The sequence below is a fragment of the Canis lupus genome, chromosome 9 (genome assembly GCF_003254725.2).
Source record: "Canis lupus dingo isolate Sandy chromosome 9, ASM325472v2, whole genome shotgun sequence".
Lineage (NCBI taxonomy): Eukaryota > Metazoa > Chordata > Mammalia > Carnivora > Canidae > Canis > Canis lupus.
The window spans coordinates 387720-411025 of NC_064251.1; the positions used below are offsets into that span (position 1 = coordinate 387720).

Here is a 23306-nt window from a genome sequence, read left to right on the forward strand (position 1 = left end):
TGCCTTCAGCTCAGGTCACGATCCCACGGCCCTGGGATTGAGTCATGCACCTGGCGCCCTGCTCGGTGGGGAGTCTGCTTCTGCCTCCGTCCCACACCTCTCATGGATAAATAACATCTTTAAAAAAAATAAAATGGAAAGAGATGGCAGCCAAGTAGCAAAGGAGAGAAGTAACTATAAAAACTGGTGATACCTTTTGTGTTTACAAAAGTGAACATCTGGGCCCCCGGGTGGCTCGGGTGGAGCGTCTGCCTCCAGCTCAGGCGTGACCCCGGGGACCCGGGATCGAGTCCCACGTCGGGCTTCCCGCAGGGAGCCAGCTTCTCCCTCTGCCTGCGTCTCTGCCTCTCTCAGGAATAAATAAATAAAATCTAAAGAAAAAAGTTCAGTGACTTGAAGTCATTGAATGCAAGACAATCATTCTTAGACCTGCCTTGATCCTGAGGGAGGAATCTTCAAATTAAATTTCAGTATAGTAATCAAGGCTTGTAATGATGTGGATTAAGAAACCAGTGAAGTTTACGGTATTTTTACAAAGGTTCATCAAAGGTTGTTTTCATTTTTTTTTATTTTATTTTATGATAGTCACAGAGAGAGAGAGGCAGAGACATAGGCAGAGGGAGAAGCAGGCTCCATGCACCGGGAGCACGACACGGGATTCAATCCCGGGTCTCCAGGATCACGCCCTGGGCCAAAGGCAGGGGCCAAACCGCTGCGCCACCCAGGGATCCCAAAGGTTGTTTTTAAAATACAGCTGTATGGGGCGCCTGGGCGGCTTGGTCGGTCGGGCCTGTGACTCTTGGCTTGGGCTCACATAGGGGTCTCAGGTCGTGAGATCCACTGAAGCCTGCTTGGAATTCTTCTCTCTCAAAAAATAAATAAAATACAGCTGTGGCTCTTAAAAGGCTATATTTCAATTGTCTGAGAAATACCTTTCTGTAAGCCTAGCTCATTTCATTGTAACAAATTGTAAAGTTAATGTTTTTGAAGGAAAAAATATGCTTTTATACTTAACCTTCTGGTTACCCTTGGGTCAATTCTCTATTCAATTTATGGTAGACAGTTGAATTTATTATATTTTGTTTTTACACATACGACTTTTAATTTCTACTCATTTTTTAGATTTGAGAGACAAAGTGTGTGTGAGAGAGTGTGTGCGTGTGCACACCAGGAGGGGGCCACAGAGGGCGAGGGAGAACCCCAAGCCAGCTCCCTGCTGAGCAGGGATCCCTGTGGACAGGGAGCTTGATCTCATAACCTTGAGACCATGACCTAAGCTGAAACCAGGAGTCAAATGCTTAACCGACTGAGCCACCCAGGCACCCCTCTACTCAGCATTTTTAATGCTCGTTGCAACTTTTGGCTTGAAATTGCTTTTTTAAAGTTTTTTAGTTGGAATATAGTTGACACATAGCATTACATTCATTTCAGGTATACAAGAAATCGTTTTTGAAAAACCTCGCTCATAATTCTTGACATTTAAACTTTTATCTTCTAGAGAAAATTTGCATGATGGTCTTCAAGACTCTTATAAGTGTTGACATGTACATTTGTATAATTTGGCTCCCAATGTTCTTTCTAGTCCCTTGGGAAACTCAAATTTGAGTGTGTACCCTTTCTCCATATACTTGCTTATCGCCCCTGGATCAAGACCTGAGGCCACAGATTGCTATCCTTGGCCTGCTTCACTGTAGTTCCTGGGAGGGGGTGGTGGGCGGTGGGGGCTGGAGCAGGGGGTGGTGTAGTCGTGGTGTATTTGCATGTGGGCTCTGTGAGGAGCCCGACAGGCACACCTCAGAGATACTGCAGGTTTGCTTCCAGACCACTGCAGTAAGGGGCTATCACAGGACATTCAGATGAATATCTTGATTTCCCAGTGCATGTGCAAGTTACGTTTACCCTATGCCATAGTCTGTTAAGTGGGCAGTGGCATTACGTGTAGAGAGAAATGTAGGGCAGCCTGGGTGGCTCAGCGGTTTAGCGCCGCCTTCAGCCCAGGGCGCGATCCTGGAGACCTGGGATCGGGTCCCGCATCGGGCTCCCTGCATGGAGCCTGCTTCTCCCTCTGCCTGTGTCTCTGCCTCTCTCTCTGTGTCTCTCATGGATAAATACATAAAATCTTAAAAAAAAAAAAAAGAAAAATGTATATATATACCTTAGTTTTTTAAAGATTTTATTTATTTGGGACACCTGGGGGGCTCAGTGGTGGAACATCTGCCTTTGGCTCAGGGCGTGACCCTGGGGTCCCAGGATTGAGTCCCACATTGGAGAGAGCCTGCATGGAGCCTGCTCCTCCCTCTGCCTGTGTCTCTCCCTCTCTCTGTGTTTCTCACGGATGAATAAATCTTTAAAAATAAGAAAGATTTTATTTATTTGAAGGAGAGATCACAAGCAGGGGGAGCGGCAGAAGGAGAGGGAGAAGCCGATCCCCCCTGAGCAAGAAGCTTGACTCGATATGGGGCTGGGGCTCTGGCTCTATCCCAGGACCCTGATACTGGGATGCCAGGATCATGATCTGAGCTGAAGGCAGATGCTGGGGGTTGCAGATGCTGGGTGACCCAACCCCTGCACATAACTTAATTAAAAATACTTCATTGCTGGCGCGCCTGGTGGCTCAGCCAGTTGTGCACCTGCCTTGGGCTCAGGTCATGGTCTCAGGGTCCTGGGATCGAGCCCCGCATCGGGCGCCCTGCTCAGGGGGAGCCTGCTCCTCCCTCCCTCTCCCTGCTGCTCCCCCTGCTGTGCTCTGTCTCTCACTCTGTCAGATGAGTAGGTAGGGTCTTAAAACTATTTCATCGCTAGAAGAATACTAGCCATCATCTGCATCTCCATCGTAATCACTGATCACCAATCCTTGTGACAGAGCTAATAGTGGAAATGCTTGCCATCTTACTAGAATTACCAGAACGCGACACAGAGACCTGAGCGAGCAGGTGCTGTGGGCGAGGGTGCTGATAGACGTAGTGGAGGCAGCGCTGCCAAACCTTCAGTTAGGAAGACGCCGGGATCTGGGAAGCAGAATGACACAAGGTGTGCCTGTCTGTGGGGCAAGCTCTGCCGTGATTCTGGCTAACCCAGGGCTCCGTGGGGTCCCCAGCTTTGGGTGGGGCTTCCTCTGTGGGAAAAGGTTGGGTAAAGACAGCAAGGATGATGCCCAGCCTCTCTAGAGGGCGGTCGCCAACCTTGGATGTTTCTAATACCTTTCCTTCTACCTTTTATGGAAGTAGGCATTCTTGACAGCACACATGCCCTAAGTGTTGAGCTTGGCGAGTCTGCCAACCTGAAATCACCTTCCAGCAGCGGTCAGGTTAAGGAACCGAACCCACCTGGCCATCCTGTGCTCCGTCCAGTCACCGCCCCACTGCCGTCTCACAGTGGCGTGCATTAGTTTTGCTTGTCTCTATTCTTGTTTCTGACTTTTTTCTTCAACATCACATTTGCAACACATTTTCCATACTGCTGAGGATCATTGTAGATCAATCTACCATTGTAGGGTGGGGGGGCATTTGGGTGGGTTCCCAGTTTTTGGCTATTAGGACGTACTAGTGCAGCTGTGAACATTCTTTTTTTTTTTTTTAATTTTTTTTTTAAATTTTTATTTATTTATTTATTTATGATAGTCACAGAGAGAGAGAGAGAGGGGCAGAGACACAGGCAGAGGGAGAAGCAGGCTCCATGCACCGGGAGCCCGACGTGGGATTCGATCCTGGGTCTCCAGGATCGCGCCCTGGGCCAAAGGCAGGCGCCAAATCGCTGCGCCACCCAGGGATCCCAGCTGTGAACATTCTTATGCACGCCTTGGACGAACATGCCTTGTCACTTCTGCAGGGCATATGCACGTCGGGGTGGAGTTGACCGCTGTAGTACCTCGCGCACACAGTGTCCCAGAGCTGTGGTAGTGGTTTACAGTCCACCAGTGGGTTGAGAGGTCCCAGACCTCTAAATGTACTGTATATTTGTCATGTTTACCATCTTGGCGACGTTAATTGGACCATTAACAACCTGGTGTGTAACTGTGACGGATTTAAAGCTTAGGCTTGTTGACAGGTAGGAGGAGGTCGTGGGAGGCCTCAGGCCACCTGAAAGGCCGTACTGCAGCAGCCCTTTCCTCCCCTGCCCCGGTTTGCTGTGTCCACACTTGCTAGGATTGCTGGCTCGCAGCTGTCCTCTGGGAGGCCTGGGCTTTCCTGTTCTGTCATTGCCTTTCCAGATCTTGGTGTATGACACACAGCACTGGAGAGACATGTTCGGAGTGGGAAAGCCAGTGGTGAGTGTTAGCTGGAGGCAGGTGTTAAGGGAAGCGTGTGGCGGTGGAAGGGCTTGTGGAGGTAGCTGGTGAGCCCCTCCTGGAATTAGTGTTTGGGCAGAGCTGGTCTTCAGGAATGCCAGAGAAAGACCCTGCAGGAGGAAGCTGGAGTGATTCCAAAGGCTCTTTTTCAAGTTAGATGACCGAAAGTGTTGTGCTAGGTTATGCACGTCATGTGATAGCAGCCCTGGGAGGGTAGTTGTGGCGAGAGCAGACCATGTCCATGTGGTCAGAGCATCTGGAAGGGGCTTAGGAAAGGCAGCTTTCTCCAGTCCCCTTGTTTTTGCTATTTCGGGCCTGGGGTCCTTAGCTGAGATCTCACTGCAGTGATTAATGTGTCTCTCTCACACTTTAGGATGCTTTGCATGTGGGATGGAAAACGGATTCCGAGTCTATAACACCGATCCGCTTAAAGAAAAAGAGAAACAAGGTAAGAATAGGTGACATTTCATGGTGTCTCCCTTTTTGCAGCCCTCAAAGAATCTGCATTTTATCCCATGTTTGGCAGAGCGGAGGGGTGGGTGGGGTGCTGGTTTTGAGAATTAAATAAGAGGTTCATGGCCCTCTGCCCCCCTGGACGGGGTGGGGGTGCAGGGGTGGTCCAGATGGCACGGCCCAACTCTGATTGCTCTGGGAGGTGTGAACTTTGAAGCGTCGTGTGTGTTTGCCCCGTCTTCAGGTCTTGCTGGTTGCAGTGGGAGAACACGGTGTAGTTGTTGCGGGCCATTCTCTCTCTCCCTGCTGAACAGGAGGGCGTAGAGAACTCAAGTAATGGGTTTAATAGAGTATATGGGACTCTTGACCCTTGATAAATGACTGCTTAGAAAATATTATTTGTAATAGTGTTTTTAATTTTTTTTTTAATATTTTATTCATTTATTCATGAGACACAGAGAGAGAGAGAGAGGCAGAGACACAGGCAGAAGGAGAAGCAGGCTCCTTGCAGGGAGCCCGATGCAGGACTGGATCCCAGGACCCTGGGGTCACGTCCTGGGCCAAAGGCAGATGCTCAGCCGCTGAGCCACCTGGGCTGCCCTGTAGCCATAAATTATAGTGGCTTCTGTTTACATATTTCAGTGTTTTAAGTTATGTTTTTGTGGAATACAAGTTTTCAAAAGCTTCTTAGGTGGAGTCAGGACTTCTGTATACTAATATAATGGTGGACTTTTTTTGCCATTTGACAGGAAAAAGTGGTAAATTTTACAGGTAGAATTTTTCCAATTTATTTTTCTCCTAATATGCTTTTCTTAAGCTTTTGGTGTCTCCTACACTTTACTTGATTGGAGAATCAAGCTTTGTCAACAGATGAACAAATCTCAGATCAATCAAAGAAAATGAGAAACATCCTTTTTCTTTCTACAGTTGTGGTTTGTTTTCATTTTAATTCAGTGCACAAGTTATATTTTCTGAGTGGAACTGTTTCTTGTCTGTAGGAGGTAGTTACTACATCCACTAAACAGCCCCCTTTCATTATCATAACTAATAATCCAGCTTCAGGGATTTTCAGAAATCTTTCTGACCGTGGCCATGGCTTGTAAAACAGTAGTGCTTTCCACCTAGGACTTGACTTTGTGGGCTCAGCTGTACAACTTCCATTATCAGAGAAAGACGGCGCAGGGACTAGTTCAGGGCTCAGGTTCTAGGCCCACACTGTTGAGCGGAATCTGGCTCTATCCCTTACCAGGCTGCTGTGTGACCTGGGGCGGCAAGTTCCTCACCTCCCCTGGGCCCCGCCTTGTGGGAAATGAAGGTGATAACTGTCTACCTCCCAAGATTAGTGTGACGATCAATGAATTAGGATGCTCAAAACAGGTAGATTAGTGCCTGGCACGCTCTTAGGTGCTGTGTAAGCTCGTGCCTTCCTGCTCTGTCAGCGGCCCTGCGCTCTTACAGGGCACGGGTCATGGTGGGAGTCTCCTATCAGTCTTCTGAGTATCTGACTTTTATTTTTTGGTTGCTTAGTGAATTAAGACAACTCTGCTTTATATAGATAAATAGTTACAAAATACTTTGAAACAATTTGACTTGTAAATTCCAGGATACTTTTTACTTAAAGTGCTCTAGAAGTTTAGGAGTTACAGGCTTAGTTTTAGGTTGAATCATTAGCAGTATATTGATAGCTATTTCCTAATTACTGAAATGTTTATAACAAATTCAGGATTTTTTTCTAAAAATACATTAGTCAAGAAGCTTTAAAAGTCTGAGTTCCAGGGCAGCCTAGGTGGCTCAGCGGTTTAGCGCCACCTTCAGCCCAGGGCGTGATCCTGAAGACCCGGGATCGAGTCCCGCATCGGGCTCCCTGCATGGAGCCTGCTTCTCCCTCTGCCTGTGTCTCTGCCTCTCTCATGAATAAATTTAAAAAAATCATAAAAAAAAAAAAAAATTTCCAGAAACGTTTGCCATTGTTACACTGAGGGCAAGTACTGTCCTCCTGCTGCTCAGCTGAACTGTGTCTGTGTCTGGAGCAGGCTTTCCCTCAGCTTAGCTGGAGTGAGTTTGAAAAGGATCCTGGTGGGGCCATGCTGTGCTTTTTGATGGTGTATTTGGAGAAGTCCATGCCTCTGCACTGTACTTGGTCTGCTGTTACATTTCTGGCAACTTACAACTGGATGCAAAACAGGCTGGACCTTGTTCCTGTTTTATCTCTGCGCTTTGTGTTTCCTAAATGAGGAGGAAGGAAGTGTGCCTGCATTTCAGCAATCACCCCCAGATCTGGGCTGTCGGCCCTGTTCTCTCCAGTGTGACTGTGGCACTGAGTAGATGTGATTGGCCGTGAACTGCCTCTTGCAGTTGTGCCCGCCGCTGGCAGGGACTGGGAGCTATTGGAGCTGTTGGACCCTCCTAAGCATTGAGGGTACTGGGTCTTATTCACACCTGAAGCGGTTGCAGCTCTGCTCCGCTCCAGGAAAGCCGTGGAGACCCAGGGAGGACTGCCTGGTGTTCACGGTGATGCTGTGGGGCCCGAGTGTAGGACTCTGATTCACATCTGAGCATACACAAGACGGAAGGTTCAGGAATGATGCATTTGGATAGAATAATACCCAGTGATTATAGAAGTTAAGGAGTATTCTTTTTTTTAAAAAAAAAAAAAAGATTTTATTTATTCATTCATGATAGAGAGAGAGCAAGGCAGAGACACAGGCAGAGGGAGAAGCAGGCTCCATGCCGGGAGCCCGACGCGGGACTCGATCCCGGGACTCCAGGATCACGCCCTGGGCCAAAGGCAGGCGCTAAACCACTGAGCCACCCAGGGATCCCCAATACGGAGTACTCGTTAAAAGTTAATTTCACTTTTTCATTTAGAAACAGCTCTTTTGTGGTGCACAGGTGATTAGAGCCTGCGTAGCCTACGCTCAGTGAGCGTACACAGCCTGCAAGGCGGGCAGAGGGGTTCGGAGGTGTTCCCGTTTTCCGAGTCCCTCACTTGTCCCTCCATGTGACCCGTGCTCACCATGGGCTGTCGGCAGCCATATGTGGGGAAGTAGCAAGGACACCGCTAGAAAGCACAGCATGTGACAGGCCGTGCTCAGGTGAGGCCCGCCTGTTGCTGAGCCCGCGGGTGGTGACCGGTGCCTTCCCTTGTCGAGTGCTGCCCTGGTGCAGAGGACAGTGACGAACAAAATGGGCAGGGTCCTTGGTGACACACCCAAGTAAGTATCTAGAAATAAAAGGTGACCTGTCGTGCACAATTCCTGACGTCACCCAGTCCAGCAGCCTACCTGAGGTGACTGTGTGCTGGGGCCTTAATCCTCGTTTGTCTGACGTCCCAGAGGTTCACCTGGACTTCGTGCTCGTGCGCTCACCCGGTGTGTCCGAGATGAAGGGACCAGAGAGCAATGAGAGAAGCCTGCAAGGTGGGGGACATGAGCTGTCGCAAGGGGTGGCGGTAGCGCGTCAGCGTGCAGCCGTGCGGAGGCTGCCGAGAAGCGGGCCATGGCATGGCCTGTTTCACGGCCATTTTTATTTTTAATTTTTTAAAGATTTTATTTATTCATGAGAGACAGAGTCAGGGACCCAGGCAGAGGGAGAGGCAGGCTCCCTGCGCGGAGCCCGATGCGGGACTCGTCCTGGGCCCCTGGGTCACGACCTGGGCCCAAGGCGGCCACTCCAGCCCCGGGCGCCCCGTGTTTCGTGGCCTCAATGGTACAGTTCAAGTTGGTAGAATCTTTTTGTAGGGTGATTTGGCAAAATGTGTTCACTACAGACACACATACTGTTGAATTCATCAATTATACCCAAAGGATTTTATCTGAGAGAAAAAAATTGGAAGTTACTAGATGTTTGTATAAAGATATTATTGTTGATCCCGAACAACACAGGAATTAGGGGCAGCCCGGGTGGCTCAAGTGGTTTAGCGCCACCTTCGGCCCAGGGCCTGATCCTGGAGACCCTGGATCGAGTCCCACGTCGGGCTCCTTGCATGGCGCCTGCTTCTCCCTCTGCTTGTGTCTCTGTTTCTCTCTCCTCTCTGTGTATTCTCAGAGATAAATAAATAAAATCTTTAAAAAAAAAAAAAAAGAAAATCCATGTGTGACATTTTTTTTTTTTTTGAAGATTTATTTCTGAGAGAGAGAGAGAGAGCTGGAGAGAGAGCACGCGCATGAGCAGGGGGAGGGAGAGATGGAGCCAGAGAAGCAGACTCTGCTGAACAGGGAGCCTGACATGGGACTTGATCCCAGGACCCCAAGATCATGACCTGAGCCGAAGCCAGATGCCCAACTACTGAGCCCCCCAGGCGCCCCCATGTATGACTTTTGGGTTCCCCAAAACTTTTTTTTTTTTTTGGGTTCCCCAAAACTTAACCACTTATAGTATACTGTTGACCAGAAGCTTTTTATCAGTAGCAGTCAGTTAACATGTGTTTTGTTTTTTATACGTATTATATACCGTATTCATACAATGAAGTAAGCTCAGGAGAAGGAAACAATATTAAAATCATAAGAGAAAAAAAATCATAAGAGAAAACACATTTACAGTATCAAACTGTGTTTATTCAAAAAAAAGTCTGCTATAATTTGACCTGTGCAGTTCACTCCCGTGTCACTCAGGGTCAAGTGGATTGTCAGTCCTTTCTAGCGTTTCTACTAGGCCGTGAATTTTGCATTTCTCACTGAGTGAGCTGATGAACTTTGGAATCATCTTGAATAATCGTGACTGATCTGTTAATTTCTGACTTTCAGAGGTTTTGCTTCCTCTCTTGCCCTTTGCCGTGCCCTCCCTGTGCCAGGAGCTCTGGTCATTTCTCCCCAGAGCTGAGGAGAGCAGCGTGGGCTGGTCCTCCTCTGCCACAGAAACCTTCCAGAGTGGGGTTTGTCTCTCTGAACCCTAAACTTCTCACCGGGTTCCTGTTGCCTTCCCTGAGCAAGGGTTGTTGGTCTTCCTTTTGTCGTGGAGGACATCTAAAGATCTGCCGATGTTTTCTTCTTAACGTAATTCATGAATACTTTTTGAGCATTTCAGACCAGTGAAAGGTGTTTTAAATGATAAACTCAAAAAAAAAAAAAAAGTTATAAACCCTGCTTTTACATTGAAGCATTTTTTTTTTTTAAGAATTTATTTATTTATTGATGAGAGCGAGAGAGAGAGGCAGAGACACAGGCAGAGGGAGAAGCAGGCTCCATGCAGGGAGCCCGACACGGGACTCGATCCCAGGACTCCAGGATCGCGCCCTGGGCTGCAGGCGGCGCTAAACCGCTGAGCCCCCCGGGCTGCCCTGGTCCATTGGCTTCTTAGGGTGCTGTGGGCTTCACATTTATACCTGGAAACACGGCTCATGAGGATGGGCTGCTAAGGGAAGTGCAAGCCCACAACTCTTTGTCTTGCCCGGCCACCCAGCAGTGTCCTTGCTGATGGTAGTCAGGTATAGATGGCTGATAAAGTCAAATGCTGAGTGTTACATTTCTCATTTTTTCCTGTATTTGAATTGTAAAATACACATACTAACTTTTTTTTTCAATATCATTTCAGAATTTCTGGAAGGAGGAGTTGGCCATGTTGAAATGTTATTTCGCTGCAACTATTTAGCTTTAGTTGGTGGTGGGAAAAAGCCGAAATACCCCCCCAACAAAGGTAAAGTGACAGTGTGCTTAATGATCATGCCTCATGTGTTGTAATGTCTGGAACTTTTTAGAGCATCTTGGGGTTTGCAGCTCCATTTGCTCTTCCCTGGTAGCCCTGTGGAGTGTGAAGGACTAGTCACCAACAGGAGGCATCTGGAGAGAGAGGCTTGATTCTGCTGTTCCCGGGAGTGTGTATGGCAAGGGTCACTTGCTTCTATTGACGTAAAGCACGTGCTTTTCAGTGAATGTTGGCCAAATAGGGGGCACGCCGTGCCTGTGGACCCGGTTTTGTTTTAAGTATTCAACTGTGGGTTGGTATCATAAATGTTAAGGGGTTTGTTTTAAAGCGAGGTATGGGAAGGTGGTTCTTCCTACAAAGAGGCACTGATTTGCAGGAGCATCGCTTTGATTGCCACATAGAACAAAACCACATTGGCTCTAGGTTTAAGAGTGGGTGTAGGTCTGTGTTCAGACAGATTGCGATGTAAGAGGTCTGGTTTTTAAAGTAGGAGAGAAACAGAAACTTTACCCACCACAGTTGTGTCCTCCCTGCCTGTAGACCCAGGAATCTCTCGGGGGAAGAGAAAGAGAGGAGGGCAGGACAGCGGAAGGGGTGGCAGGGGGATTGGGGCAGTGGGTGAGGACCTCGGGTACAGAGGAGGTGGAATCAGGAAAGCAGCCCCGTCCTGGCTTAGGAATGTTCTCGTCTAGAAGCAGTGTGGCGGACACGGCTGCCCTTACTCACAGGAAGGGGTAGGGAGAGAAGTGAGTGGCAAGTGCTGGTGACCTGGCGGCCCTGGAGGACTGTGGGGTCGAGCCCACTGCTGATGGTTCCTGAGCAGGTGGGAGGGGGTGGAGTGCTCTCTTTCCAGCTTCGGCAGGAGGAGAAGGTTCCGGGAGGTGCCGTGGGTGTGAGCGCGAGCTGGAGGTCTCCTGGAGACGACGTGGGGTGCACGACTGTGGCAGGCTCTGCGGCCCCGGCTCAGAGCTGTCAGGGGAGCCCCGTGGAGGGCGTGAGTGGGGTGGGGAGCAGAGCTGCTCGCAGGGGTGAGCCCGGGGGAGCAGAGCGTGTGGCTTGGGAGAAAGGCCGTCCCGACGTGACATGGAAGCCAGTGTATTCGGGGTGCAGGGAGGGGTCACTGTGGAATAAAGGTTACTTTAGGGGCATCTGGGGGGCTGGACGTTCAGCTCTTGACCTCAGAGTTGTGGGTTCAAGCCCGGCATGGAGCCGCCTCAGAATTCCTCCCCCTGGGGGATCCCTCGGTGGCTCAGCGGTTTGGCGCCTGCCTTCAGCCCAGGGCGCGATCCTGGAGTCGGGGGATCGAGTCCCACGTTGGGCTCCTTGCATGGAGCCTGCTTCTCCCTCTGCCTGTGTCTCCACCTCTCTCTCTATGGGTCTATCATGAATAAATAAATAAATCTTTAAAAAAAAAAAAAAAAAAAAGAATTCCTCCCCCTGGCACCTGCTGGGTCGGTGTTTGCCTTGCCGTGAAGCGTGTTACTGCTCACGGAGGAGGAAAGAGAGCGTGGAGCCCGGCCCTCCCATGGCACCGGAGGGTGGGCCACCGTGGGGTCTCCTTCACCTGTCATTTTTGTTCTCTCTTACAAAAAAACCCAAGAAGTTAACGTCTCAGAAAATTTACAGACTTAGATGAAAGCCATTTTCTAACAAATTTTGAGTAAAACCTAAATTTATTTCTTGTAAAAGAGTACTAAAGGCAGTTTTAAAAAACAACTTGGTTTGTTTAAGCTTTTATGAGATTCAGGTTTTTTTCAATATCAAAATTGTTGAATTGACTCTTAATACTTTAGTAATTGTAGATAATAAGATCCACATTGTTGACACGTGAAGAAGCTGGTGTTTGGTTTATGAAAGAGTTAAAATGAGACTGGAGATGGGTGGTCGCCGTGCAAGCAGGCGAGCAGGCTGGCTGCTCGGAGCCGAGAGGCCTCCTGATTCAGGCAGGAGCTTAGAGGGCACAGGACGGAGAGTTCCAGAACTAGGGGACACACCTGCTGTCAGGAACTGTTAAAAGGCAGACCTGCCAAATCCCGGGCAGTACACAGAACCTCCAGCCACGGGGGCAGCGGGAGGCCAACAGTGACCCCGGGTCCGTGGATTTTTCTCACTGCCTGGGGCATTGCATCTGGTCACTTTCCTTTTGTGAGTGAAATTTTGTGCTGCTGGCTCCTGGGATCCGTCATGCTGTTTCCAGAAGTTTCTAAAAAGAGTTTACTCATATTTGTGACACTTGACGTGGCTCATCTTTGGGACCCTGGCTGGATTGGGCCAGTTTACCTTTGCTTGAATTGCAGACTTGACATTAGGTTGCGGGGCCGGGGCAGTGTACTTGGGAGCTGTGTGCGAATCCTCTGCCTGCGAGGTGGTGATCTCAGCGAGGGGGCTGCGGGCGGACTGCCCCCCCCCACCCCCTGCACCCTCACCCCCAGGGGAGCCCACTTTGGGGATTTGTGAATGAAGAGACTTAGCAAACAGGGATGGTGTTTTGAAGGGGTAAGAACAGAAGTCTCTGCTCCATATTTGAATAGTTATAAATTTTTACCTTCTCAGTAGTAAATTTTATAAAAGTTTGGTAGTTCTCCTAGGTACTGTGATCTCTTGATTTAAAATTGAGGTCCTGGAGTCCATTCTGGCAGAACTTGCCCCGAATCCCACCTCCAGGACTCCAGTTGGTCATAGGGCCGGGACCCCTGGGGACCGTGGCTCACAACGGAGGCAGTGTCCCTCCCTCACGCTCTTCCCGGACAGCTCTGCGAGACAAGGCTCCGGAGAGTGGCAAGGGTTGGGGTCCAGACGGCCTGTGCCTCTTCCCCCTGCGCGCTTCTGCCCTCCTCATCCTTGGGGGTCATCTGTAATGTTCTCAGCCCTTGGGACGCAAACTACTGATGCTTCGTGGACCACATGAGTGTGTGCAGCAGAATGCGACTGAGAAGAGTGAGGACCGTCGGGCGGGGGTCGAGAGAAACCCCCAGCCCTGTTTTTTTATCCATGGAAACTGAAGCCTCTCTTCTCTGGGTCCAGGGGTGTCTCCAGCTTGCTTTGGGTTCAGGCGGGTGGAAGCCAGGAAAGGGGGCTGGGGAGAAGTTCGTCTGGAAACTAGGCAAGGTGGGCAGCGAGGAGGTGCGTGTGTGTGCGTGTGGGTTGCGGGGTGGGGGGGGGAGAGGGTCAGTGGGGGTGGTGTGGACCGGGTCGGGGTGGTGGGAGGGAGCAGGTGAGCACCCCACTGCCAGCCACCGCGTTGGGCGGGGTGCAGTGCCCCCCCCACTCTGAGCCTGGGCGCCGGGAGATCCACAGCTCCGCGGGGGACTGTTCTGCAAGGCCCCCCCGCCCATGAGTTCTCTCTGAAATTTCAGTGATGATCTGGGATGACCTGAAAAAGAAGACTGTTATTGAAATAGAGTTTTCTACAGAAGTCAAGGCAGTCAAGCTGCGGCGAGATCGGTAGGTTTGCTATCTCCGTTTTGAAAGTGGGAATAGCCTCTTTCTCTCAAGACGGCTGAAATACTTGAGGAAAAAACGTGTTTGGGAAAATTATGTCTTCAAATGTGATGATTGTAGTAATGAGCCAAAGGATGTGGAGTTCTCTGTGTTGCTGCGGAGGAGGCCTGAATTCTAGGGGCTTCCACGGATGGTTGGGAAGCAGTGGCTGTGCCTGGCTGCGGCCCGGGGGTGCTCAGTCCTTCCCAGGACGGTCCCCGTCCCACAGGCTCCCACTGAGGATGCAGGGCTGAGCCGCCCCTCGGTCCAGCGTTTCTACACGCTGCCTCAAAAACTGTTACCTGTGGGGCAGCAGCTCTTTCTGCTCACGGGTCCTGTCCCAACGCTTTAATAAAACCACCATTTTGCACCAAAAAAACCCCAAACTGTTACAAGTTGGGAGATGAAGATTTGGAGACTCCTCATGGAGACGGTGGCTTTGCTGTCACCTGCTGAGAGTACAGGCCTCTCGCAGCCACCACCGTCATGGTGTTGAGGAGGACACAGAAGTTTTTCCTAGTAGGTTGAGCAAGATAGTTTCATTAAATTGGATTTTAGTTTGGTGTGATGCATATCGACACTCAGCTACGGGAGGGGCGGAGCCGAACAGGGTGCCTGTGAACAGGGGACTGTCACACCTGCCTTCTTGGGTAGCTTGTGACTTGCAGTAATGTCCTTGGTAGGGCCCCCAACAATGCAGAGGCGGGGGCCATGTCCAAGGACCTTGCCGTTCCCAGCGTTTCTAAATTATCCAGACGTGGCTCCGGTGGATAAATAACTCCTGCCCCGTGTATTCTATATGGTTCTTAGTCTGGGTGAAATATTTGATGAAAATGTCCTTAAACCTCAGAGAGATCTGTTAGGCAGCCTGCGCCCAGGGGCCCAGGGGAGAGGCCCTCGTCCACCAGCGCCCGCCACACCCCGGGGCTCACGGGTGACCTGCTCCAGAGACGTCGCCGGCACAGGGCTCTGGTTCAAGAATGATCCTGTCTGTGCTGTTTGGACTCTCTAAGTTTCAAAATTATAAGAACAAAAATCACAAAAGTCTAGAGTTTCGCTTTGGGGAATAGGAATTCTGATTGTGTTTTTTTCCTTTCCAGAATTGTGGTGGTTTTGGACTCAATGATTAAGGTGTTTACATTCACACATAACCCCCATCAATTGCATGTGTTTGAAACCTGCTATAATCCTAAAGGTAAGACACTCAGAGGAGGAACGATGGGACTGGCTCATGGGGACGTGTGCGGGGTGCCCTCTGCTGTGGCGGGTCTGCGAGTGGCCTGTGGTGGTGACACGGGTCCTGAGGTGCGTGGGGCCCCTGACGGAGACCGGCTTCTCCGTTTCCCGCGCACGCGCTTCCCTCGGTGCCCACCACCGCCTCCTGGGAAGCTCGGCCCGCCGGCACCTGGCCTGCCAGGCAGGGGCTGCGCCCTCCCCGTCCCCCACCCCGGGCGGCGGCGGGTGTTCAGGAGCCCCTTGGGGGACCTTACAGTTGGGTGTTTTCACTGAGTTCTGAGGGGTTTCCTTTCCTTTTTCTTCCGGAGCCAGGATTGTATGTGACACTGTTCCCCATTGTAGCATCTTAATTTCTTTTTAAGATTTTTAGTGTTTTTCTTCTAGCTTTATTGAGCTGTAATATGCATAAATTCACTCATTTTAAGTATACGAATTGATAACCCGAAGTCTTGGTAAATGCCGTAAGCAGCTGTGTAACCTCCGCCTCAGTGGAGCCGAGTCCAGGCGGCCCCTTCTGCAGCTGGCCCTCAAGTTTGGCCTTTTCGGTTCTGTTCGGGGCCTTTCTCCTAGCTGACTATTTCTTAGATTCCTCCGTATGTCGTGTATTATTCTTTTCCTCGTTTTTATTGCGAAGTAATCGTGCGTGGTATGGAGAGAGTGGACTGTTCATCCACTGCGGTGGTTTGACTGTTACGAACAGAAGTTGCCGCGAGTGTTCACAGACACGTCTGTGCGTGGAGGTGCCGTTTGATTTCTCTGGGGTGAGTGCTGACAAGATCGTTCGTGTGCTGGGTCATACTGTGATGACGTGTCCACGTTTATAAAAATACCTACAAAATGTTTTCCGAAGGGGCGGTGTCTTCTTGACCCCCCCCCCCCCCCCCCCCGGGGATCTAGGAGAGCTGGATCGCAGCAGGTCCCTGCCCAGCACTTGGTGTCACTCCGTTGCCGTGGCCGCTGCCGTGGCCGCGGGAATAGTATGCGCCTGGGCTTGAGTTTGCGTATGTCTCTGAGGACTGGCACCGATGAGCGTCTGGTCATGTGCTTGTTGCCATTCAAACGTCTCTTACGAGGTGTTTTCACATTTTCTCCCATTTTAGCATTGTTTATCTTTTCAGTTGTGAGACTTCTGCGTATGTTCTAGATAAGGCCCTTGGTCTATTAGTTTTGCAGAGATTTTCAGTTGGTCTGTGGTTTTTTGCAAAAAAGATATTTTCTTCTAGAAGCTTTAGATCTTCACTTAGGTGTTTAATCCTTTGTGTGTGTGTGTGTGTGTGTGTGTGTGTATGGCATGAGCAAAGGCCCAGATTTGTATTTTTCTTTATGACTATCCGGTTTCTAGTGCCATTTGTTAAGACTACTTTTTCTGCATTGAATTATCTTGGTACCTTTTTTTCTGATCAGGTGAATATAAGATTTTTCTGGACTTTTTATTCTGTTCCAGTGGTATGTCCTTATGCCAGTACCATACTGCTTTGGTATCTGGAGCTTTAAAATAATAATTCTTAAAATTAGGCTGTGTAAGTCTTCCAATCTTTTTATTTTACAAAAAAATTTTAGCCATTCTAGGACTTCACCTTTCCTTATAACTTCTAGTGTCAACTTGTCTGTTTCTTCAGAAAGGCTGCAGAGACTTGAATTGTGACCACACAGACCCTGCGGGCGGATGAAGATTCTAGCCGTGACCGTAGTAGATCCGATCGGGTCACTCCTCCATCTGTCAGATCTTTGGTTTCCTTTTTTTACATTGTGTTACAGTGTCTTATACAGATGCTGTTAAATTTATTCCTGAGTATTTTGACTTTTTATGTAATTGTTCTTTTTTTTTTAATTTTTATTTATTTATTTATTTATTTATTTATTTATTTATTTATTTATTTATTTATTTATTTATGATAGTCACAGAGAGAGAGAGAGAGAGAGGGGCAGAGACACAGGCAGAGGGAGAAGCAGGCTCCATGCACCAGGAGCCCGACGTGGGATTCGATCCCGGGTCTCCAGGATTGCGCCCTGGGCCAAAGACAGGCGCTAAACCGCTGCGCCACCCAGGGATCCCCTTTTTATGTAATTGTTAATGGAGTTTTTAGATTTCACAGTTCTGTATTCTCAGTGGCTGGCACTATGGAAGACAGACATTTGACAAAATTCATTCAAGAATAAGTTCAGGGATGCCTGGGTGGCTCAGTGGTTGAGCATCTGCCTTTGGCTCAGGGCCTGATCCTGGAGACCCAGGATCGAGTCCCATGTCAGACTCCCTGCATGGAGCTTGCTTCTCCCTCCGCCTGTGTCTCTGCCTCTCTCTGTGTCTCTCAGGAATAAATAAATAAAATCTTATAAAAGAAAAATAAGTTCAGATGTTTCCAATTATGAGGCTGTCTCACTGGAGTTAGCTTTGTTTCTTTTTTTTGTTTTGTTTTTTTAAGATTTTATTTATTTATTCATGAGAGACACAGGCAGAGAGAAAAGCAGGCTCCAGGCAGAGAGCCCGATACAGGACTCGATCCCGGGTCTCCAGGATCACCCCCTGGGCCAAAGGCGGCACTAAACCACTGAGCCCCCCGGGTGCCCCTGGAGTTAGCTTGAGTTGGCCCTCTTGTACCTTTTACAATGAAAAGATTGTGTGCGTCCGATATAAATGAAAACCCTTGGGGGCGCCTGGGTGGCTCAGTCAGTTAAGTGTCCAACTCTTGGTTTCGGCTAAGGTTGTGGTCTCAGGGTCAGGGCATCGAGCCCCACATCGGGCTCCACCCTCAGCAGAGAGTCTCTCTAGCTTCTGTCTCTCCTCCTCTCCTCTGCCCCGTCTGCTTGGGCACGTGTGCACGTGTCTTCTCTCTAGGAAAAATAAAATCTTTAAAAAAAAAAAAAAAGGAAAACCCATGCCTAAGTCTTATTTTTTTATTTTATTTTTTTGTGAGGTAGAGGGCAGAGGCTTGTACACAGTCGTGAGTCCTTGATGGGTTTTTTCTCTGTCTCCGAGCAGGCCTCTGCGTCCTGTGCCCCAACAGTAACAACTCCCTCCTGGCCTTCCCGGGCACACACACAGGCCACGTGCAGCTCGTGGACCTGGCCAGCACCGAGAAGCCGCCCGTGGACATTCCAGCCCACGAGGGCGTCCTCAGCTGCATTGCTCTTAACCTGCAGGGAACAAGAATCGCAACCGCATCTGAGAAAGTAAGTGCGTGTCCCTCCGTTGATAGAGCCGTGCACCTGCCCCCGCCGCCCTTGCTCCCGGGGACGTACCGTGTGGGCCCCGCAGAAAGGCACCCCTTCCTTGTAGGTTCTGACTCTTACGGGTTCCCACCTTCTCTTGGGAATCAAGTCAGAGTTCACTAGACCGTGGAAGAGTCCCGTTACTTGGTGAAAGCTCCTGTTTTTGGCAGCAGAATCACTGTTCCTTTTTGTAACCAGCCGTGGGAGTTAGAACAAAGATGGCGTTTCTCTAGACAGGGCTGACAGCCCCGCAGGAACGTCCCCCCGGGCTGCGGGGTCCTCCTCGGCATCTGCCCGGCCGTAGAGGCATGGGGTCAGTGGGGAGGCTGGCGCCAGGGCTCTGGCTCCTGCCCGGTGCTGTTGGGCTGGAGAGCCACCTGCTTCTCGGGGACAGCGGAGGGAAAAGTTGAGCATTAGATGATGTGGATGAGTTTGGGAAGGGGTTGTACGGGCTAATGGGTTTGTGAGTGTGATATTCATTTAAAAAAACTAAAAAATTGTGAATGATAATAAAACACTTCACTGTTTTTCAAAGGGGACCCTTATAAGAATATTTGATACTTCATCAGGGCATTTAATCCAGGAATTACGAAGAGGGTCTCAAGCCGCCAACATCTATTGGTAAGAGAGCCCACCATTCCCCCAGGGCCATGGCTTTGGGTGGGCCACGTGGGCAGGGCGCATGCGACCGAGGGCACGTCCGGGTCCCTACCTGCTGTGGGGGGTCAGGTGTGAGCTTGTTTTATTAGGACTAATTTTAAATTGTTACTGTGGGACTATGTACACAAGGAGAAGGAATATGATTACCTGCCGTTGACCCATTGCCCTGCCTCGTGCTTGTCCGTACTTGCCATCTTCCTCCTTCTCCACTGGCCTCCCCCTGATTCTCCTGGGGTATTTTAAGGCAGACACCACAGAACTCATTAGCTCATCTGTAATCAGTTGGGTGCCCTGTGAGACACCGCAGCCCGTGGGGTTTCGTCCTTCGCACCCGTGGCCTTGGCCAGTGCTGAGCAGCATTTGGGTACGCGTGATAAACGTGATTAATACGTGACTGTAGGGACTGTGCCTGTGGAGCCCTGTGGGGTCTCCGGTGTCTGCCCTCAGGGCCCCGGGGCCTCCCGGGGGGGTCCGCAGGGAGCCTCTCCCTCTCCCTGGCACCCACTCTACTGGAGGGGGGCCTGCGTGGGCTGGCGAATGGGGGCAGTGGTGCTCAGGGTCCTAGGAATGCGAGGAGGCCAAGGTCAGGGGCCAGCTCACAGGCTGTTGCTGCGGGTGGGCGGCTCCTCTGTCCGCACGGAAGCACAGCTCCGTCTTGTGTCCCCGCAGCATTAACTTCAATCCGGACGCTTCCCTCATCTGCGTGTCCAGTGACCACGGCACCGTGCACATTTTTGCTGCCGAAGATCCAAAAAGGAATAAACAGTCTAGGTGGGTTTCCCCGGAGTTAACAGGCCTCGCCCCTCCTTTGGGCACACTGGGTGTGGAGTCACAGTCGGGTCTCAGTGCGCGCTTGGCTGTGTGACAGTGAGGGCGGCGACCCTCTGGCAGCCCAGCTGCGGAGGCCGTGGGCCACAGTACGTGCTACCTGTAGCTTTATTACAAGGACACGGACGCATGGTCCATGTTCCGTGCAGAAGAGACAGGAGTTGACCATTTGTTACTGGCGACAGGAGGGTCTGAGGGAAATGTGGGGAGTCGGTAGTGACGCAGGGAATTTCAGCTGTACGCATGGGTGTCCCTCAGCTGCTCCTGGTCGGTGGCCACGGTGTGCGGCGCGGGAACGGGCACGCCGGGCCTCCTTGCCGTCTGACGAGGGTCCGGTCCCCGTCCCGATCGCGGACCTGGGCCGGGGCCGCGCCCCTCGTGCCGCACTTGCCTGGTTCCTGTGAGCCCGCGTGAGCACTTTGGTTTTCCACGTGACGAGACCAATCAAAAGGACAGACTGCGGCCCGGCTCGGGCTGCGAGGGACCTGGCCCTCCCCGAGACTCGGCCGTAACCGCCTTCTCTCCCTCCCCTAGTCTGGCCTCCGCCAGCTTCCTCCCAAAGTACTTCAGCTCCAAGTGGAGTTTCTCCAAGTTTCAGGTGCCCTCAGGCTCTCCGTGCATCTGTGCCTTTGGAACGGAGCCAAATGCCGTCATCGGTAAGTGGGGCCCACGGTGGCCGCCCCGTGCTTGTGCTCCGGGGCGGGGTCCCACGTGGGGCCTGTGCGGCCGCAGGGGAAACACCAGCCCTGGCCCGGGGCGCCCCAGCAGCTCGTGGGTGCTTGGACTGATGACCCCACGGGGCTTCCCCACGTGTCAGTCAAACATGGGCACCCCCAGAACGGTCGGGGCTCCCAGCCGCCGTGGGCGTGGGGCGGGGCGGGGGTCCCCCATCAGCCACACTCACTCTGGGTGGCCACCTGGGGCAAGGCCATTTCCGGGTGAGCGCGGTGCTGTCTGCTGTTGACCTCGCGCGGAGAAACACGGGAGTGAAATGGTGTCCTTCTGTCTCAGCCATTTGCGCAGACGGCAGCTACTACAAGTTCCTATTCAACCCCAAGGGGGAGTGTATCCGGGACGTCTACGCGCAGTTTCTAGAAATGACCGATGACAAGCTGTGACTCCGCCGGGCGCGAGCAGCGCCCACGGCTGGCCACCCCAAGGCGCTGAGTGTGCCCGTCAGACTCTGGGGCGCTGCGCTGCCCGCGGGCCTCGTGCTCATGGCCGGAGGACCCCCTGGGACTGCGCTCCTGAAGCCATCCTGCGGTTGTCTGTTTTCCCGAGCAGGGCTTCCCGTTTCCAGTATTAAAGAAGGATCATCCTCCCGGCAGTGTAGACGCTCCCGTGGCTCTGAGCAGCCAGGCCCGACTGCTGGCCTGTCACCCGTACTCCAGCTGTGACGCTTGCTTCCGTGCTTCCACCACCCCCGCCTGTGCCCCGTGCCCTGGGCGCTCCGCACATGGACTGCGCTGACACAGCGATGGACGCATTAAAATTTGTTTTGGCCGCAGATTCCATCATTTTCCCTGAGTCTGTCACGGGGGGTGAGCACACGTGTCCGTGTTCGTCCTGACGGCCCCGGGTCTCCATGTGGGGCCACGGTACCAGCAGCCTTAGAACAGGAGGGAGGGGTTCCTTCTCCATCTGGACGTGAGCAACGACTCCACCGTGCTGGGGAGCCCGGGGTGGCGCCCCCTGCGCCGCGACCCCGCCGTCCCCAAGCCTGTCGCCAGCCTCGCAGCAGCTGCGTGCCCACGGGGCACCGTCCTGTCGGAGCTGCTGGAATCGGGGCAGAGGCCCGGCGCTCCGTGGGCTCGCCCCCAGGTTTCCATCGTGTGCATGGGGAGCAGCGCGTAGCTCTTCAGACCAGCCCCCAGGAGGGCGGCACCTGACGGGGATGGAGGGGGGCCAGGCATCGGGCTCACAGGCCACAGCCGCGGGCAGTGCTGGGGCGAAAGGCCCACCAGGACCTTTCCTGGCATTTGGGGCTGAGGCCAGTCATGGGCTCTGTGGTGTTAGTGCTCCCGGAAGTATGTATTTGATTTTCTTAAATTCCTTTTAAAGAAATCTAGTTTCACGGTTCTGGTTTCCGGTTGTGAACGTTGAAAGTCTGGGGCTGCAGCTGTCGTCCTGCCAGTTCTTTTACTGTCATGTAACCAACTCCCTTTGTACGTGGATTTCAGTGTAAAGTCTGCATGTTCCTTTTGTGTGTATTTAATCATGAAATTTAATTTTGCACTTATTTGTAATGTTCCTTTTAAATAAAAGTGACTAATTTTGTTGTAGTCCGTATCTGTTGAGGGAAACAATTGTGTCTCACAAAACCGAACCCTAGTTTCGGGATCGGCCACCCTGGGCCGCTGCACTGCGCGGGGAGCGGGGCTCCGTCGGGGACGCTGGTCGGGGCTGGGGCGGGTGCGGCGGCCCAGGGCTCCTCGTTCACACGGTCCTGGTTTGTGTTTCCCCAAACACGTCCCGCGCGTGGACACGGCACAGCTGTCGCCGCGGGCCCGCGTGGGGCCTGGGAGGCTGAGGCAGATGCGTGCCATGGCCGTGACCCGAGTGGCTCCCACGGGGTGGAGCGCGGCTGCCCCAACTGCTGACCCTGGGGGCAGGCCGCCCGGCAGGCCGTGTCCCTCCCGGGGGCCCCCGCCCCGGCGGCGTCACCAGGCTTCCCGGTGCCCCCGGGCCTCTGCACGGCCTCGGGTCGACCTCGGCACCTCGGGAGCTGGGCCTGGAATCTCGACCCTCACAAGAGCCCGGAGGAGGCTCGCGGGGTCAGGGTGGGGAGGTGCGCGGGGTCGGGCGGGGAGGCTTGTGGGGTCGGGGTGGGGAGGTGCGCGGGGTCGGGCGGGGAGGCTTGTGGGGTCGGGGTGGAGAGGCGCGCCTGGACTCACGGGCCTGCCCGATGACCTCGAGTTGCCCCCAGGTGCTAATGTGTTTGTTGCTGGCCCTTTAGGGACCCGGAGCCGTGGCACGCCGTCTGTCCGGCTGCATCTGCCGCTTTTTCTTCCAAATGGGCTTGAAAGTATCTGGGGTAATAGCCTCAGAGAAGAGCATTTTGGTGCAATTACCGAAATACAAAAATGATTGTCCCGTGCCGAGGGACCAAGCGTGTCGGGACCCTGTCACCGTGTCCCCGACACGCAGGTGCTAGCGTCTCCTCAGCGGCCTCAGACCCGCTCGTCTGTAAGTGGCAGCAAATTGACTTGCGCGGGAGGAAGCTCTGAGTTTTTCTCTGGTGTTTCATGGGTCTTGTTTGGTTTCAAAGTGAAAACTCTTTTACAAACTTAGACTTGGGAAATGGGTGTTTCTCTGTGTGCCTTATATATTTATCATCATGGGGCCTTGTTGAACTTCTTGAATCTGTAAATTTATGACTTTCATCGAATTTGTTAAACTTTGGGCCATTATCTCCTCATCCAGTTCTCTCGTCTCCTTCTGGGAGCCAGTCTGTCCTGGTCACCAGTCACTGCGCCTGTTTATATGATTTTTAAATATTTTTTCCTTT

The 23306-nt window shown here is 51.8% G+C and overlaps 1 protein-coding gene across 13 annotated transcripts in view; it reads left to right on the forward strand.

Annotated features, from left to right (window-relative positions):
* Positions 1–23306, forward strand: part of WDR45B (WD repeat domain 45B) — a 41388-nt gene that overhangs the window by 1355 nt on the left and 16727 nt on the right. For 2 of the 13 annotated variants that reach the window (XM_049113808.1, XM_049113813.1), the window contains exons 2-11: positions 4662–4736; positions 8077–8160; positions 10274–10375; positions 13741–13828; positions 14965–15059; positions 18081–18271; positions 18846–18931; positions 19640–19741; positions 20333–20454; positions 21083–22080. In XM_049113808.1, coding sequence (XP_048969765.1) covers positions 4662–4736; positions 8077–8160; positions 10274–10375; positions 13741–13828; positions 14965–15059; positions 18081–18271; positions 18846–18931; positions 19640–19741; positions 20333–20454; positions 21083–21195 — 1058 coding nt within the window. In that variant the 3' untranslated portion in view covers positions 21196–22080. Of the gene's footprint in view, positions 1–4210; positions 4268–4661; positions 4737–8076; positions 8161–10273; positions 10376–13740; positions 13829–14964; positions 15060–18080; positions 18272–18845; positions 18932–19639; positions 19742–20056; positions 20455–20809; positions 22081–23306 lie in introns of those variants that run through there. The other 11 variants (XM_025468426.3, XM_025468430.3, XM_049113814.1 and 8 more) reach the window with 10 other exon arrangements.